The sequence below is a fragment of the Daktulosphaira vitifoliae genome, unplaced genomic scaffold, assembly GCF_025091365.1.
Source record: "Daktulosphaira vitifoliae isolate Bord-2020 unplaced genomic scaffold, ASM2509136v1 Scaffold_5, whole genome shotgun sequence".
In the NCBI taxonomy this organism is placed as follows: Eukaryota; Metazoa; Arthropoda; class Insecta; order Hemiptera; family Phylloxeridae; genus Daktulosphaira; species Daktulosphaira vitifoliae.
Genome location: NW_026099576.1, coordinates 23682010 through 23701986, shown reverse-complemented (window position 1 = coordinate 23701986; position 19977 = coordinate 23682010). Strand labels below are relative to the sequence as shown.

General features: G+C 26.7%; 2 protein-coding genes across 2 annotated transcripts; both read left to right on the top strand.

Moving 5' to 3' along the window:
• Positions 1 to 56: 56 nt before the first annotated feature.
• LOC126908027 (DCN1-like protein 1) lies at positions 57 to 7338 on the top strand. The gene is made up of 5 exons (XM_050689846.1): positions 57 to 441; positions 590 to 818; positions 2196 to 2364; positions 6087 to 6300; positions 7071 to 7338. The coding sequence occupies exons 1-5, from the start codon at positions 439 to 441 to the stop codon at positions 7257 to 7259; spliced, it is 804 nt and encodes a 267-aa protein (XP_050545803.1). The 5' UTR covers positions 57 to 438; the 3' UTR covers positions 7260 to 7338.
• Positions 7339 to 12866: 5528 nt separating this feature from the next.
• LOC126908029 (AN1-type zinc finger protein 6) lies at positions 12867 to 17765 on the top strand. The gene is made up of 6 exons (XM_050689849.1): positions 12867 to 13093; positions 14418 to 14494; positions 15290 to 15411; positions 16003 to 16332; positions 16406 to 16541; positions 16651 to 17765. Exons 4-6 carry the CDS (start codon positions 16078 to 16080, stop codon positions 16797 to 16799), a joined length of 540 nt encoding a protein of 179 aa, XP_050545806.1. The 5' UTR covers positions 12867 to 13093; positions 14418 to 14494; positions 15290 to 15411; positions 16003 to 16077; the 3' UTR covers positions 16800 to 17765.
• Positions 17766 to 19977: the final 2212 nt, after the last annotated feature.

Sequence of the window (19977 nt, the reverse complement as noted above, 5' to 3'; positions counted from 1 at the left end):
AACTATATATTTGAAATTATACGGGTAAAAACTAGCAAGTACTTCCACAACAGCGTCGAGAGTAGTTATCACTTATATTTCGTCAGTAGTCTTATCATTAATGTTAACAAAATTCTATACATTTCTACTTTACCTTTTATTATTACTGCCAAAACTTTAATCACTTAAGTTATCTTACAGCTTGTACTTTGATTGAAATACCTTTAACTCTATCTTTAATATTTTTATGATAGAATACAAATATATTTTGTTCTATCGGAGAAAATGTATGCAGTTTATTCTCTAATTTGTAACTGAGTTTAATTTAAAAAATATATATATATATTATCAGCCATGACTAGTGGTGTGCTAAAAATACTAGATTTTTGGATTAGTTTATCATTATAGCGTTGCAAATTTTTGTTACTATTTTAATTATCAACTGAAAATATTTTCGAAATGGTAAGTTGTGACCTTAATTAAAAACTAAGAATAGCTTCATGAAGTAATTCATCCATTTTTCTCTTCATATTTAAGTGAATGAAATATCTTCACAAATATAATGTATAGTATTTAATTATGATGTCAGTATTTTTGTTTATATTATTAGAATAAATTAAAATCATCTCAAAGGGAAAAAGTTAAAAAGTTTATGGCATTTACACAAACTTCAGAAAATGTTGCCATATTTTGTTTAGCTAAAAATGATTGGAAATTAGAACAAGCATCTGATAATTTTTTTCAAAATCCACTTGAATATGATACAGGTAAAATTAATACTCAATCAAGTTCAACTGTTGACAAAAGAAAACTGGAAACCATGTATAACAGATACAAAGGTAAAATTGTTAACTTATAATAGTAACTATTTCTTAACTTGTTAATAAGTAATTTTATAATAATTTACACATTGGTATTCTCTTGAAAAGACATAAGAGTATATTAAACTAACTATATTAAAAGGGAATGATGATATATTTAAATTTAAATATCATGACTGTTATAATAATTAACTAACAAAAGTCATAATAATTAAATTAAGACCGTTAACTTTCTTAATTCTATATTTTTTTTTGATAAATTTATATTTATATTTTTGATACATGTTTGCCATAGAACTAACAAAATATACAACTATATTATAACTTATAATTTCTCTGTAAAAATTACAATACTAAATTTAATTACTATAATAAATATTGATTCATATATTATAATTATAAATCATCTTCTTATTCTTCCTCTTCTTAATCCCAACTTCTTGGGGTTGGCCACCCTTATCCTAAACTACCACTTGACACAATCTCCCACATCAACTGTCCTCATATCATATTCAATAGCATCCCTCCATCTCTTTTTTTAACTTCCTTTACCTCTTATTCCTTCAACATTTATTTCTATAACTGTTCTTACAGCTTCCGATTCTTCTCTTCTCATAACATAACGAAAACCATATTAACCATAACCATATTATAATTATAAATCATAAAACTTATAATGAGGATATATATAAGGAAATAGGAGTTCATGTTACTTTTGAAATAATTAAATAATTCCTTCTAAAAATTAAACACTATCTACAGATTTTTATTGTGTTTTTTATGAGAGTGCTTTAATCACTGTCAGATATCATCTATACTAGTTCTTATTATGCCACATCTACATTATGATACGATTCCACTGTGCTAGATTTTATTTTTTTTTTTGCATTTATTTTTATTTATTTCTTTATGTATTTATATGTATCTTTTGATATAAAGCTAAAATACAGATACATTTTTTTAATACAAGATTATATCCTCATGAAAACTATAATAAAATCTAATATTGAAAGTTTCAACTTGTATTTGACTTTTTTAATTCAAATAATAATTTCTATCATATCTTTTTCAATGAATTTCTGATTTTTACAATGACTACCTTTTACCTGTATTGTCAGTACTTTCATTAAAATGCATTTGAAATTAAACTTTTAATTTCATGACTTTTAACAAATAAAAATTATATTCTTGTCCTGATTAACTTGGCAAGATTAGGTGAAGTACACCTTTACCTGTACTTCATTTTTAATTATAATATTCAATTACTTTAGTTATTAACTGACATTAAATATTTTTAAGAGTAATTTTTCAATTAATTTTTTTATAAAACTCTTGTTTAAAAATACTTATTATAAATTGTATTTTCATTACAAAATAGTTTCTTTTATATTTCAGATCCAACAGAACCAAATAAAATTAATGTAGATGGTGTTATGCGGTTACTAGAAGATCTTATATTACCTCCTGATTCTATACTTGTACTTATCATTGCTTGGAAATGTCAAGCTGCTGCTCAGTGTGAATTTACCAAACAGGAATTTATCAATGGCATGACTAAAATGGGGTAAATATAGGTTGAATTTGTTGGCATACTTAGAATTTTGTTAATATTAAATATGGGGGGAAATAATGGGTACTCCTTAACATCTCTCATCCAGTATTTTCAATAGCATCCTCGAAATATTTTGTAATTTTTTAATTTTTTAATATTTTATGTTATTGTAGTTAATACATTTTATTGTTTATATAAATTATCACAATTTATTCAAAAAGTCATGCTAAATTTAGTTTTTTTGTAACTTTACAACATTTTTTTTTTTGTTAGTATTTTATTGAATAACATTTCCCTGTGAATGGGGGATAAGAATACTTCCATGGCCCCTCTGCCAGTCGTAAGAGGCGACTAATTGAGAGTAATAGGTGAGGGTTATAAAATAATATACTCAGTTAAGTCTAGTTCAAAAAATGGTGTAAGGATAATAATGGATGAGAAGATGAAAAGTAAAGTATTAGAAGTAGCTAGGAAAAGTGACAGAATTATAGTCATAAAATTGATATTCGAGGAAAAAGTGCTGAATGTAATAAATGCCTATGCACCACAAGTAGAATGTGATAAAATAGACAAGGAAGTGTTTTGGAGAGAGATGAATGAGGTGATGTAAGGAGTACCTGGCAATGAGGATGCAGTGATAGGTGCAGATATGGATATACATGTAAGTAATGAGAGGAGAGGATATGAAAGCCATACCCTCCATGATTACATGGAGGGTATGGTAGTTTTAGTGGGAAAAATGAGGCTGGAGAAAGAATCTTGGATTTCGCAGTATCGTATGATCTTTCTGTGGTTAATATTTATTTTAAAAAGAGGGAAGATTATTATATAACTTATAAGAGTGGGAGGAATAGATCACAGATTGATTATTTTATGTGGAAGAGAGAAAGCGTAAAGCGAGTAAAAGATTGTAAAGTTATACCAGGCGAGAGTGTAACTACACAAGATAGACTGATGGTAATGGAGTTGTGGTGTACCGGAAGAGATTAAATAAAAATAGAAGAAATAGAGGGGGAAAATTGAAGATCCGGTGGTGGAAATTGAAAGGGGAAAATGAAAAAGAATTTGTAAAGACGGTAAAAGAGAGACCGTATGGAATGTCGAGGGAGACATAAATGATGTGTGGAATAGATTTGCTAGTTGTGTAAAAAATACTGCAAAGGAGATTGTTGGTGAGAGTAGGAGTAGAATGCTAGGAAACGAGGGAACCTGGTGGTAGGATGAGGACGTTCAAAAAAATAATAGAAAGTAAGAAAAAGCAATTCAAAGTATGGCAGAAAAACAAAAGGAGAGAAGACTGGATAGAGTATAAACGCTTGTTTAAAGAATTCAAATGTGCAGTAAGTAAGGCGAAGTTTAAGAGGTATGATAGGCTAGGAACAAAGGAAGGCGAGAAAGATATCTATAGACTTGCAAAGGTAAGAGAGAAAAGGTTTAAAGATTGTCATTAAGGTGTATAAAAAGTGTTGATAATTAGGTACTCTCGAGTGATAATGATGTGAAAAAAAGTTGGAAATAGTATTTTGAAAAATTACAGAATGATGAGTACCTAAAAGAGATATTAGAGGATATCTCGTGGAATGAGGGACAGGTAGATTTAATTAGTGAGAAAGAGGTATGGGAGGCTGTGGCATCATTGAAAAAGAATATAGTAGGACCAGATGAAGTGCTGGTAGAAGTATGGAAAATATTAGGTGGTGTTGGCATAAGATGGTTGAAGGAACTTTTAAATAAAATCTTATTAGAAGGGAAAATTCCAAATGAATAGAGGAATAGTATTGTGGTGCCGTATTTAAAGGTAAAGGTGACATACAGGAGTGTGGAAATTATAGAGGCATAAAGCTTATGAGTCATATGAAAATTTGGGAAAAGGTAATAGATAAGAGAATATGAAATGAGACATCAGTATCTAAAAACCAGTTTGGATATATGCCTGGTAAGTCAACAATGGAGCCAGTATTTTGTGTGAGACAACTAATAGAAAAGTTTAGGGAAAAGAAGAAAAAGCTGTGTATGGTATTTGAGTATATGAATACATATTTTGTATGTATTGGAGAAAGCGTATGATAGAGTACCGAGAGAGATTTTTTAATGGGCATTAATGAGAAAAGGTACATTAATATAATAGAGGATATGTATAATGGCACTTGTACCAGGATAAAAGAGCGTAGGAGGAGTAACAGAAGGTTTCTGAGTAAGAGTAGGAGTGCACCAAGGTTCTGCTCTAAGCCCTTACTTATTCCTATAGTGATGGATAAAATTACTAGAGAAATACAAGGAGAGGTGCCATGGTGGTGGTATTGACGAGGATGTAAGACACAGAATTAAGTGCGGGTGATTGAAGTGGAGAGAAGCATCTGACGTCTTATGCGATAAAAGAATTCCAATGAGACTGAAAGGTAAATTCTACAAGACTGTAGTGAGGCTAGCTATGATATATGGTTCAGAGTGTTAGGCGGTTGTTAATAAGAAAGTAGAGCAGAGAATGAGTGTAGCAGAGATGAGAATGCTTAGATGGATGAGTGGAGAGAAAATATAGGATAAGGAATGAACATATAAGAAGGAGTATAGGTGTAGCATCAATTGTGGATAAGATGAGAGAAAACACTTAAATGATTGGTCATGTTATGAGGAGATATGAATCGGAAGCTGTAAGAACTGTTATAGAAATGAATGTTAAAGGAAGAAAAGGTAGAGGAAGACCAAAAAAGAGATGGAGGGATGCTATTGAATGTGATATGAGGACAGCTGATGTGGGAGATCGTATCAAGTGGAAGTTTAGGATAAGGGCTGTCGACTCCAAGTAATTGGGATTAAAACGAGGAAGAAGAAGAAGATTTCATTGAATAACAGTTTAAAAATTTCTTACAATATTCAAAAATAAAAATATTAATATTTTTATTATAAATTAATAATATTAGTTAAAATGTTTAGATTTTGATAGTAATATCTAATCACTTTTTTATTCATTTAAATATTTTCAATTTTTGTAAAGAAAAATATTGTTTGATTCATTAAACTGTACAATAATATGTAATTAAAGAATATTTTTGTCATCTCTTCAGTGATAAAAAAGCTAAACTTTAATTTTCTTTAATGAAAACTTCTATTTTAATTATTATATATTTTAGTTTAAATTAGAAATTTATTTTGATAAATTTTTTTTATCAAAGTAATTGTTTGGGTTAAAATATATTTATTGATTTACATTTAAAATAGAAATTCATCATTAATTTGGACCTTATAATACTAGAGGAAACAATAATCTATTTTATGGACTATAAATTATCATTGATAATTATTCCTACTGTTATAAGTGACAGATATGATAACAAGAATTATAACTAAAACTTGTTTATGTGTCATATCATAAATATATGACAATTACTGTATACTAAACAGAAAATTATCAATAGAAAATTGTTAAAAAAACGTTAAACTTTAACAAGCAATAACAAAAAACGATTCATTGAATAAAAAATATTTTAACACCAAAAAAATTCCTATTAAAGACAATTAAAGTTAAGATATTTTAATTCTGAAGAGATAAAATAAATAAATTTTTTTTTATTACATATTATTGTAGAGTTTATTAAATTAAACAATTTTTTTATTTATGCAAATTTAAAATTTTTTTTGTTTTCAAGAAATTTTGTATATTAAAAAGTTAAATATTAGTAACTTTTTCTAAAGTTTTAAATTTATTTATTAACAATTATTATTTACTTCTTTAGATCAGATTCAATAGAAAAGCTTAGGCTCAGGTTACCAACATTAGAAAGAGAACTCTCTGATGCTCCTAAATTCAAGGATTTTTACTATTTTGCTTTTAATTATGCCAAAAATATTGGCCAGAAAGGTCTTGATTTAGATATGGCCATTACTTATTGGAACATAATATTTGTTGGAAGATTCAGGTTTCTTGAATTATGGTGTCAATTTTTAAGAGTAAGTGATAGTATTTAAAAAAAAAAGTAATCGTTAATAATTAAAAAGAAATTTATATTTTTATAAATGCTTCATTTTATAAGATGTACCATTAGCATATTTAGGATTTTGCTGCAGACAGGTCATACATTAAAAATATAATAATCTTACACCCAGAAATTGTAATTTAAATCATGAACCTGTAGGCCACCATTCATTTGTGATTCAAAGCCTGATACACTTTCATTTAGGTTGATAACATGATAATTATTATTATAAATACTCATTTTTTACACCTCACTACTTCTAACCCCTTAATAGTCATACCTCATATTGTAAGAAAACTAAATTTGCTGTCTGTATCATAGACACACTATCAATATAATATAGAAGATTTGAAATATGTTTATGGACTGCATTATGAAATATTTTATTATGTAATTAACTCTAAAATAATAATAGACCAATTTAAACTTCCTGGTTTCATAAACTATCAAAATATTATTATCATTATCTCATTAATTTGTACATGAGAATAAGATAAGGATGATGAGTATGGGCCAAACTCTATTTATGACTCTGATGAATTCAAATATTTTTATTTACCTGTTAAAAATAATTGAATTAAAAAAACGTAGTATAAACAATTACATAAAATAAAGAAATAAGTCTATTATTTAATTTTTTACTGAAATACCACGAGAATAAAGTACTTTATTAATTTTACTGATAAATATATTTTTAAAAACTATTTATTATATATTTAGACTTGTATTATATATTGTTTATAGGAGCATCATAATAAATCTATACCTAGAGATACCTGGAATCTGTTACTTGAATTTGCATGTGTCATTGATGATGAAATGACTGAGTATGACCAAGAAGGAGCTTGGCCAGTTTTAATTGATGAATTTGTTGAATGGGCTAGACCATTGGTATCAAGAAATAAACCATCTAGCACTTGTGAAGATACTTGATAATAAATGTATAAATATCATAAAATATGTATATTGGTTTTTTTTTTTTTTTTTTTTTCTTTATTTTATTTTCTTAATTTATNTTTTTTTTTTTTGTTTCTTTATTTTATTTTCTTAATTTATTTAAAACTAAGAATTTTAGTTGGGAAAACAGCCCATTGAATTACATTTCTCAAATTGTGTATAATAAAGAAGTTGGACTTTTTTATGAAATATTGTATTGTTGAAAATATACTTTACAAGTTTCTGCTATGTATATATTTAATTACTTGGCCTATTAAAATTTTTATGCAAATACATTTCTTTTTTTCAGTGTTAATTAGATAAACTTTAAACAGTTGAAACATTAAAACAACTAATTTTGCAAACTCCTTTAATTTTTTTTTTTTATGTTTATGTTTAAAATTATGAACAAGCCTCTTAATTTTTAGTATGATAATATAAAGTTTTATTTAACTTTTTAATTGAGTTTATTGATTAGCAATATTAATTTACTGTACTTAAAAATTAATTGTACATGTTTATTTTGTTTTTTTTTTTTAATTAAATCTATACAACTTGTTAAGTTATATTGTTGAATGTTAAATTGTATTCAATACATACTGATGTTGTATTGAATTAGATCTGTAACTAAATAGTATGGATTGGATGTTAAATGACAATATTTAATCTTACTAATAAACAATATAATTACTGCAAATAAACAATTTAAAATTTGTTTAATAAATATATTATTAATAATTAAGTGTATTACTCTAATAATATAATTACAAGGACGAATTATTTGGAATGTGGGATAGTTTCGCCCCCTGCTAACCGTTTATTATTGATCAGTATTTTTAGAATATATATCGGGTTTTTTTCATTCTTTACTAAATATGCTATAATTACATATAGCCATGAACAGAAATCAGGAAGAGACTTGAGGGGAGACAGACCCTCTAAGAATATAACAATTTTTTATATTTCAAGCTTGAAAATTCATTATCTATGTATACAAAACAAATACTAGTTATAGTATTTGTTACTATAATTATAGTACCTACTTACAAAGTTAATAATAGGTACCTGAAATGGTAAAGGTACTTGTGTAAAGTATCACAATATTGTAATAACTTTATTTATTTAAAATACATTAAATTCAAGTTGAAACTTAAAAAAAATATTAAAATTGACCGTTTTTAACAATTGTTTAATTTTTAAAGATATTTATACTTGAAACAAAATTAAATAAAAATCTTAAAGGTAGTTTTTTTAATATTTGTGTTATAATTTTAACTAGATATAATTTGGAATCTTTTGATGTATTATACAAAAATATTGGTCCAATAAGAACTAATATTAAATCATAATACACTGGCTACTATAAATGTTTTCGTTAAAGACGTTGTAACTTCAAAGGTCACGGCGAGCGGACAACCGCGATTAGCTTACGCCAATAATTTCTACGGTGTCCAGATAGTTTTCATATAAAAAAAAAAATTATCGATATCTGAGCACGCCAAGTACCTACACTAAAAAACATGGATTTGCCGTAACTTTATTAGATCTGTAAGAAAATTTTTATACATCTTGATATTATCGATAGACAGAATTGATTGATAATTACAAAATCAAATAATGTTTTACTGCTGCATATAAATAAATATTTCTATATTTTGGAGAATTGAAAACGCCGCTATAATAGGTCATTAAGATAACGCCGCGGACAACGACGACAATTCGCTGTTTGTGGTACGATTTTTGTCCACTCGACTAAAAACGCAGTTTTTTACATTTATCCTTCATTTTTATGTTTGACTTATAAATGATCATATCCTGTTAGATTTCATCTTCGAGTATTAAAATTTCGGGAAGGCGAAAAATGTAACATTTGGAAATGATTGTGTAATGGGCTTTTTAATATATCACTATTCACCAATGAACTGTTTAAGTTAAAAAAAAACTATATCTTTACCAAAAATGTTACGGCCAAACTATAAATCTCAAGAAAGAAAAGCTCATTACAAACATTTCAAAATATTGTTTTTTAAATATCCTCAACATTTCAAATTTCTACGATCATTTTAGACCATGTAATAAAGATTATACTTTTGATAGATTTTAAGCCCAAAATTACGGCTGTGTGACGTTATCTTAAGGTAATTTAGTTATCAAAATTTACTCGACACATCCGATATCAGTGATAGATATTTCTAGGATGACTCTTATATAATAGTACCTTTATCAAGTAAATATCAGAAAATGTAAAAATTCATTCATCGATCTAAAAAAAACCTCTTTGTTTTTTTTTCTGCTTAAGAATTAATGCGACGTAACGCTTTGTTTTATAATCTGAGTTTGGATAACAGCGCTTTGTTTGTATTTTTAAATGTTTTTAGTGCGTAGATTTTGTTGCGAAAATAAATAATAGTTATAACAGCGTTGTTTAGAAATTTGCCCTTGCCCTTCGTTCACAATGGTCACTGACTGATATACATGAATATACGTGTTGTATAAATATACGCATTAAATGTATAAAACAAAGTCTCATAGAACATCATATTTATAATTGCGGCTGCAGTCCAGCGTTTAAACGAATAATTATTACGTCATAACAGTTAACAAACACGTCATAAATCAGCGGAAAACGAAAATACAGTTACTATACATAAAGCAACTGACTATTGTGCAATAAAGGGACAATCAATTTATATTAAATTTCGTGTTTATATGGTCGTTAACATGTATTACGGAGACCTTGTATTTTGCACATGGTATATATAATTATTTTTTGTACGTGTTTCTTAAATCGTTTTTTAGTGTGGCAAATTTTACTTGTCTATTATATACCTATCTAAGTGTATGTTATATTACACATGTATTCATCACGTGAATTAAGGTATATGAGATGTAGTACATTTGTTTGTATAATGTAGTACATAGATTTATAAAAAAAAGTATATTAAATGATAGGTAAATACCTCGTGTATCTATAAAAAATTATATTAATTTGGTCATTTTTGATAAAGTTATGGTTTTATTTAAAAAAAAATTGAAAAATTTCTAAAATTAGCGATTTTTAAATTTGTAATTTTTTTGGAGATTTCCCCGATTTACGGGAAATGAAAAAAATTTTTCAATTTTTGAGGATAATGTTTCCGATTAGATACGATTTGTAATCTTTTAATGTATTGTTCATCAAAATCGATTCCGCGAGCTGAGATTGAGCGTACACAGATGCAAAAAAAAAAGACAAATCAGAGTAAAATTAATTCCTTTTCAGCTTCGCATCGAAGCTAAAAACTAAAATTGTGTCAACGACGACCGGTTCATAGAGAACATTTCGGTATCTTAGTGGACCAATCTATCACAGCTTTAATTTTATTCATTAAATCTAAAAGGTAGAAACTATTAGTCTTATTATAGCAATGACGAAATTTGAACAAAATTTTAGGGATGTAGTAGCGTACGCAAGATTTTAGTTCGGGTAGGTTTGTAATATAGATTGATAACAGACTTCTATGGGGTGATGCTCCCACTAAATATCTCTGCTTGTTTCGGGGAGGGGGTTAAACCCCTAGAACTACTCATACATACGTCACTACTGGAAAGCTATCGGTGTTTTCAACACCTCTCTGATCAATGCTAGCTTTATATTTTATGATATTGTTTTCTTAATTAGTTAACAATAGATTTTTGACAGCATCTACCTTAGTATAAATGCATTCATTCATTCTGAATTCTGTGTCATGACAATAGTACATTAAAATAGATAAAATATATTATCTACTCTGTGATTGTACTAACAACGATCTTATAAGATTTTACCACGCTAATATATAATATTATTTCATAAAAATTAATGTAAAATCAACATCGATTTTAAATTCTAGATATTTATTTTTTTATAAACTTAAACGGGGTAGATGTTAGAGAAATGAACTTTGCAATGATCGATTCAAAAACATTAAAGTTCATACAAAAAGAATGAAGAATAAAGAAATAATTACTTAAAGAATTAAGTTCACGTTCAAGTTCATTTTCTAAAATTTAAACACATTCGTGTATAGTTTATATAATTTAAACACGTTCACGTGAACGCGTTCTTTCCCATCGCTGATAATTTTTTCTACAAATACAATCTGTTTAATTTAAATTTACTATAATTAGTTATTGTGTTATTTCGCTATACTTTAACATGTACAATGGTTTGCAGGTTATTTTAAATATTTTTATTAATTCGATTTCACCAGATAAGTGTATTAGCTGATGATATACTAACTCATAAGTATCTTAGGTTATGACAATCTTTAATTAATTTTTAATAGTAGACGCCAATTATTCTCTTTAATTTATCAATTAACAATGTGTATTAATGCTTGATTGTATTATTAATAATTATTGATTCTATTTAAGTCAATATATAGTTAAATGTCTATGGTGAATAATGGCAATTAATGAGTTATTCCTGTTCAGATATGGCGACTTATAAAAAGACTATCAACTACAAATTAAAATTGTTATGGAGGTGGTCAATATTCCTATTGTTTATAATAAATCACCTTTCCTTATTATTTCTTAACACTGTATTCTAACATACATAGGAACTAATCCGTTAAAATTGTGAGATTACATACTGGTAATAAGCTAAAATCTAATTTGAAATATTTTCCGGGTCAATTTTTCTTTAGTCTATTTCTTATAGAGTATCTTATAAAGTATTATAATTTAACTTTTTTGAAAAATAATAATTATTCAGAATTCGCAAATATTATATTAGTAATTTTGATCGAATAATTCTTGTTTTTGTGTTTTTATATACATTAAGTATTTAAAAAAATAATAATTTCCATTATTTGACTCATTTCTTTTTTACACGCTTTACAATAGATAATAAATTTCATTTGATGTTAGATTATAATAATAGCATATTTAAAGACACTTTAAGTAAGTTATATTCTAGAGAAGTTTTTACGAGGGATAGTATTTTTTCTCAAGATCCCTTATATAAGGGCCTCGAATGAAGTAGTGTGAAAAGGTGTGCCTAAAAAACAAACACGTTATACTTTTGTAAATTTTACAACATATCTATTAAAAAAATTATTAAACTACTTATTTGGCTGTATTAGGGTTTATAAAATAAGTATGACCATGTAGAAACGACATTTAGTATGGTTTAAAGGACACGGTACTAACATCCACCAAGGTTATTTCCCGTCTTGTATTTGCGATGCCCAATCGAACTATTCATTTTGGACAATTCGTACGAATAATTATTTATTGTTAATAGTTATTAATATCCCCACTATAAGCTAACCTGGAGAAAGAGCAGAAAATAACGACTACGCATGCTAACAAACACGGTGGTAATAAAATGCATAAAATAATCTTCCGTGCTTCATTATCGTATTATAATTATTATATCATATTATTCGGAGAACATCGTCATAAAACATCTGATAATCGGTAGTTTATATTTGTTCAGAGTTAAATCATTTTTGTTCCCTAAGTATGGTCACACTGACAGCCTTTCCCACCCCGGAAAACGACGAGTCATTGTATGTACGCGCATGCTCGGGCGAACATCCTTTTGTATGCTCTGTTCGTATTCGCTTGTGATATCATACGTGTTTCTGATTTGTCGTCATTTCGCCTGACGAGTTCGACGAGTGTTGCGTGGCCCCCGAGTGTGATTAACATTTTTTCAATCCTTGTCCCGTATTCTCTGCTGTGCGTTTTGTAAAACACAATTGCTTCGATAGGCGAAATATTCGCATCGCGTTAGTGGTGTATCTCAGGTGTAGTTTTCATAGTTGCACAGCTAGAAGAAACGTAACGACGACCAAACAACTGTAAGTACACATGCACTACCTACACGGCAGACATTTTATCTTGTGGGCCTGTCGATCAACAGATTGACCGTCGCCATTTTACTGCACGGTAACTGCGCGTAATTCGTCATTAGTTACGGAATTTTTAATTATATTAAGTGAAAAGACAATTATACGCATTTTTCGTCTATGACAATTTATTTTTACTATATTGTGTGTATAGGAGGTGAAAATTGTGAGCCCGAGTTCTCATTTGGCGACTAAAGATTTCCGTACGGCGGGGCCCGAGGCCAATATCGCCACACGTCCTTGACGGACCAGAGTGTTGTTATTACACATTGTATCTGTATGTTAAATTTCTTCTGGTGTATTGAAATATTGGGCACTAATTTTTTTTTTGTGTTTATGACCCAATTTGCCGAGTTACAAAGATGAGTTTTTAAATGCAACGCAGTAATCTGTTTTCGAGCATTTTAATCGTAGCAACCCCACCTTTCTCTTAGTCTTATTTACATCGCAATACGTGTGATTAATACAATTACGAATTAATAAACCGATAACTTATTTATTTTCTATGAACCATTAAATAATTTTGAAAAATTAAATAATTTTTCAAATAATTTACTAAGGTATCTTTTTGTTTGTCGGTATCAAAATAGCAAATGTAACGCGCACGTTAACACTACTGTTCTTCTTAATCAGTAGACGACGTAATACTTCATAGTCTTTGTTGTTATTTTAAGCACAAAGAACTAAACAGTCTATAATGATTTTTTTTGTAAACTAGACTTATTAAGAACTAATCGATAAATTGTTTTGTTTATTGCTGTTATTTTGATAGTGACGTAGTGCTATACGGATTTTTGTTTCAAATATTATGTTCTTTATTGCTATGGGTTTTTTCTGAGTAAAATGGTCGTTGAATAATAATTATAAGTATCTTTGATGCTTATACCAGGAAATATAGATTTTGTGCGTAAAATTAACATTTAGTAGTAATTTCCTAGCTTAGTGATTCATATATTGCGACAGGTAACAAAAGGTAGGTTCATTAACAAAGAACATGGTATTGACAATATTCATTTTATGTCTCAAAAAATGTTTAATTTATGAATTTGACATTATTTCGCGAAATCTCTTTACTTTTGAAGTTGTGTGTTGTATTCAATAATTATTTTTTTGACTTTCTATTGATCAATCAAAAGAAAATGATTCTCCAAAATATTCATTTAAAAAGGAATCCAATTAAATATAAAACTTTTTTTTATCAAATAAATTATATTATTTGATTAAATTTTTATAACTCTTTCAAATATTTTTTACTTAACTATTATTTTTGTTTCAGAAAATATATTTACTACGTCAGTGTTAAAAAATTTGAGATAGTAGGCTGTTTTTCAATTGATTTCACTATTTAGATATGTAAGTATAATTATGTTAAGTAATTTTTATATCACATTATTATTAAAATTTAATATAGAGTTAAATTATAATTATATTATAGTATGCCTTTTTTAAAATAAGAGTAATTTATATGGTAATAAATATTAATTATTTTGGTACTTATAAATAATTATTTAATATGTGTTAAAAATTACAAGTTTTATGGTTTACATTAATTACTTTTTATACAAATTTTACTATTAGTAAGATATCTTATAAAATTTTTTTGGAATTATTATAGCATTTTGCTATTTTTTTTTATCATGTTAATTCTTAACTTTTGACATTTCAATTGATAGTTTTATTGTGATACTTTTTATAAGGAATATGAAACTATAAAGCTATGTGTTGCACTGCTTAATATAAAATTTGTCTTAATCATATAAAGAAATCCTAATTTCATTTGGTTTTTAAAGTTACATTTATTTAATAATGAAGTATTTTTCTATTAATATATTGATGGACACTTGTAGAGAAAATATTACTGCACTGTGACATGGAAATAACATTTTTTCTCTCTTATAGAACTAATAATAATATTATGGCTATAGATGTAATACTTGGTGAATTTTTTTTTTTATCTTACGTTTATAATAGTATATATTAAAATATATTATTACTGTAGCAGTAGTGCCCGTCAATGTGTTAAAAAATATGGTAATAATGTTTAAAAATTAAATCTGAATTTTATAGGCATATTTTTCTAATAGAAAACAATTTTTTACTAGTTTTGAGTTGTTAATTGATATACTATTTACATTTTTCGATTTTCAGATGTTTATTAAAAAAGGGCCAATGTTTTCGTGACATTATTTGGAAGTTATAATGCAATATTATTCATCTGTTTCACAACCTGTGATAAATCAATCAACTATTACACTTGCGTGACGTTAAAGGTAAATATTATTTCTATGGTATGAATATAATATAAACATATATTATTTAAAAAATTAAATTAAAATGAGCATTATTTAGGTATGTATCAATGATATATATATATGATATTTTCTTAAATATTTTATATAAATAATTAATTATAGTCTTATTTTTCTTAAATAGTATCAACTATTTTATCAACAAATAGTCTTTTTTTTTTTTGAGGTGAAACTTGTTTGATATATAAATTGATTTAATTTTAAATGAAAGAACTATTAAAAATTTCTTGATATATTTTGTACATTTTATGAATAATGATTTTAATATTAAAACTCTTTGATTAACTTACATTTAATTATGCTTTCTTATTAGTATTGTGTGTATAATATAGATGAAAAATAAAAGAATAAATATAAATAATCTAAATTTGTCTGTACCTTAATGCAATTAGACTTTGTAATTTAATGTTTAACATGTATGGTTATACAATATTAAGGTAAATTTAAATAATTCCTAAAAAATTGTCTTGGTATTATTATTTATCCCATTGAAATTTTGGTTGTTTGTTTTTAGTTACCTGTTACTAAGTTACATATTATTTATTTGTTTAGGTAATTTCTGTTGGTGATAAAAAGCCGTTCAGATTATCATTATAGTAATAATACATTAAAAATTATAATTATAAAATGGAACGAGAATCCAACTCTATGCAAGCACTTTGTCGAGGTGGTTGTGGTTTTTATGGAAATCCATCAACAGATGGTTTATGTTCTCTTTGTTACAAAGAAGCATTAAAAAAGAAACAAGCTCCACCTCAGACAGCTCCATCACCACCTTCAGTCAATGCTCAGACTATGATGGAAACTGCTATACCTACCATACCAGTTTTGCAAATACCACCAGTATCATCTCCAATTTTGGTACCAGACTCTAAAAAAGATGTAAGTAATTAAATTACTTTAAAGTTTTATACATAAGTTATACATAATAAAAGTTGTTATTTTATTGTTATAGATAGACAATGGACTTGCGTGTAGTTCAAATGATAGTAGTCTTATGGATGATGGTAAAAAAGATGATGAAGATGATAAAGATAAATCTAAAAAGAAAAACCGATGTGCCATGTGCCGTAAAAAAGTCGGTCTTACAGGTAAATTTCTTTTAGTCTTTCCTTTAATGTTTTAATAATTATCAATTCCTACTATAAATAAATGGTTTGATTTAAGCATCAAGTTTTTAATAGTTAATTTATGTTGTAGGTTTTGAATGTCGTTGTGGAGGCCTATTTTGTGGCATTCATAGATACTCGGACAAGCATAATTGTTCATTTGATTATAGAGAACTTGGAGCACAAGAAATCAGACGCAACAATCCAGTAGTCGTCGGAGAAAAAATCCAAAAAATTTAATTAGGATTAATTTGAACAATAGCGCATAAGAATATTGAATGTACCATTATTAAGTATATATTTATTAAAAAATAAATATATATTTACTTACATATATATATATATATTTAAATATATATAAATAAACTTCCACTGTAGTCATGTAATAATGTGTACATTCTTTAATTAACGGTATAGTAATTTTATTTTTCTAATTCTGATATCGAAGCCTTACCAGTTTCGTAACACAAATTGACACATTTTTCCCATTTGTCGTAAAGGAGAATATATTATAAATTTTTATCACTTAAGAGAGCGTAGTCGCTGTGCAATAGATAAATGTAAATAAATCATTATTTTTCTTTTTATTATATTCTATATATATATATATTATAAAAAATTTTTTGTGGAATTAAGTTGGTTAGCTTATGAAAAATATTATACCCTTTAAACATAAATTTTTCACTTGTTAATTTTTTCTGCTTCTCAGTTCTTAAAATATTGTTGTAAATTGTGCTCATGTTTTTATATCTTAGTTGGTTATTAGCTATCATAGAAATGATTTTATTTTATTTTTATTATCTTTAATTATAAACAAAAAAAACCATATTAATCGTTTAAAATAACTAATTTAGTTGAAACCACTTAAGTGTAAAATTATTTTTCAATTTACTTATTATTTATAAATATACTAAGCGAACTATATTATATTTTTTCTGTAACTTAGATAATGTTCTGTAAATTAAGGATTTTGAGCAAATAATCTTGTGTATTTATTTACAAAACATGTTTAGTTAGTACACATTGATTTTATTAAGCTATGTAAATAAAGTAAAATGATTGAGTGTTGAGATATATATTATCCTCTTTATTTTCTGTAATATTATGCTTGCATTGATATTTTTATGTTTAATTAATAACTGATATTAATGATAAAAAAAAAAGTACTTTATAATGTGTACAAAATATAAAGTTTTTTTTATTGCATACAGTTTAATAGCGTTTTAACCAGTTATGTCTCATCTAAAGAGCAATAGTTTTATTTTTTAAATTTGATTGAAATTTTTACACTTAATGGTTTAAAATACTATTATATGTCAAATTAGTTAATTAAATTTCAGTATAATTATTTCAAAGATTAAATTTATAGCGGTTTTTTATTTTTATTAGATACTATCATGTAAACTAGATTAAAACACCGTCGTCTTGATAAGATTTTCAAACTTGTTTAACGCATCTGATAAAATTTAGTTTATCAACGATCGTATTTGAAACTTCAAATGAATAGTTAAGTACACTTAAATAAACTGAAGTCGTTTAGAAATTTGACGTATAAAACTGACAAATCAAAATTAAAATTATCTAAAAATATTTATAATTGTAATTGTAGCTTCGATACTAATCTGAGAAAGTATTAATTTTACTACAATGTGTTTTTTGTCTGTTACCATTTATTTTCAGTTCTCATTGGACCGATTTTAATGAACAATATGTCAAAAGATTATAAATCGTGTCTAGTCGAAGATATCCTTAAAAATTGAAAAAGTTTCTCTCGTTCCCCGTAAAGAATTTTTTGGGGAAATTCCCAAAAAAATAATTATAAAAATCAGTTTATTATTTAAAAATGTATGGATTAATACTTTTTTGTTGTTATGGTTACATTAGACATTTACTTACCATATTTGGTGGTTCATGGGTGCTGGTGGTGGGGATGTAACCCACTAGTCGTAGGTAAAAAAAATTGTCAAACTAAATATAATAAAATAAAACATTATTTTAAAGGTTGCATTATAAAATAGAAATGAAAATAACATAATAGCAATTATACTTTTATAGCAACTGATAACAACGAGCGTACACGCAGTTAATTATAAAAATTATATGGATGACGTTACCAGTTATCCAAAATTCGTACACACTAGGCGTTTAAACGCAGCGATTAATCGCTTTATATAAAACGCATTTAAATTATACCATTCACACTATGACAAAAACACGCGTTCGGACTTGACCGATCGCTAAAATTAATACAAATCGCATGTTATCATTCACACAGGCTATTAAACGCCGCGATTTTCAGACACGTGAGGGCTCATTCAATTTATTTTCATGTATTATTTAGGATTCATTTTCTTTTGTCTTCTATCTATCATGTCTTTTGACACGGAAAATGTTATTAATATCATTATATTAATATAATGAATACGATTAAACATGTATTAGTTTAATACACAACGGCGTATTTATATGCAGGCAATATAGGCAACTGTCTACAGCGGCATATTTTAAGGGGCGGTAAATATTGAAGGCCAACAAATTTATAAAAAACTAGCTATTTTAGCTTCGATGCGAAGCTGAGAAGGTATTAATTTTACCATGATGTGTTTTTTTTTTTTATATGTCCGTTGCCACTTTTTCTCAGCTCCCACTGGACCGATTTCTTTCAACAATACGTCAAAAGATCACAAATAGTATCTAGCCGAAGACATTACCCTTCAAAATTGAAAAAATTTCCCTCATTCCCCGTAAACGGGGGAAATATCCAAAAAAATTACAAATTTAAAAATCGGTAAATTTTGTCATTTTTTTTCTTAAAACTTCCATAAGTTTTTCAAAAATAAACAAATCAACATAATTTTTTTTTACAATAAAACCTTAGATATTTTCCTTTCATTTGATATCATTTTTTTGAAAATCTAACACTTCACCTTCACATTGGGGGGGATTTAAAATAGCAACTTTTTTACAAAAACTAACTTTTTCAACTTAATTTTTGAAAATGTTCCGAAAATACTGCGTTCTTTAAACATATATGAAATTAAAGCTTATTTTATGTACTATAAAATGAAAAAAAAAAATTTGTCCTGACACCTTATTTTCTATGTGCAAATGGCTGTCGAAATTTAAAAAAAATATAATGTTTGCGATAAAAATCATCTTCTATCGGGATGTTTTTTGTACTTAAAACTGCTATAACTTTTTCAAATATTAACAAATCCAAATAATATTTTTTAATATTGAAATCTTAGATATTTTCCTTTCTTTTGATATCATTTTTTTTGAAAATCTAACACTTATTCTGCTCACAGGGGACATTTAAAATAGCAACTTTTTTACAAAAACTAATTTTTTCAACTTAACTTTTGAAAATGTTCCGGAAATACTGCGTCCTTTAAACATATATCAAATTAAAGCTTAT

Coding starts and splice junctions, on each gene's coding strand:
- LOC126908027 (XM_050689846.1), top strand. Junction 2,365..6,086: donor AATGGCATGACTAAAATGGG/GTAAATATAGGT, acceptor TTACTTCTTTAG/ATCAGATTCAATAGAAAAGC. Junction 6,301..7,070: donor TATGGTGTCAATTTTTAAGA/GTAAGTGATAGT, acceptor TATTGTTTATAG/GAGCATCATAATAAATCTAT.
- LOC126908029 (XM_050689849.1), top strand. CDS start 16,078: ATGGAACGAGAATCCAACTCTATGCAAGCACTTTGTCGAGGTGGTTGT. Junction 16,333..16,405: donor TACCAGACTCTAAAAAAGAT/GTAAGTAATTAA, acceptor TTATTGTTATAG/ATAGACAATGGACTTGCGTG. Junction 16,542..16,650: donor TAAAAAAGTCGGTCTTACAG/GTAAATTTCTTT, acceptor TTTATGTTGTAG/GTTTTGAATGTCGTTGTGGA.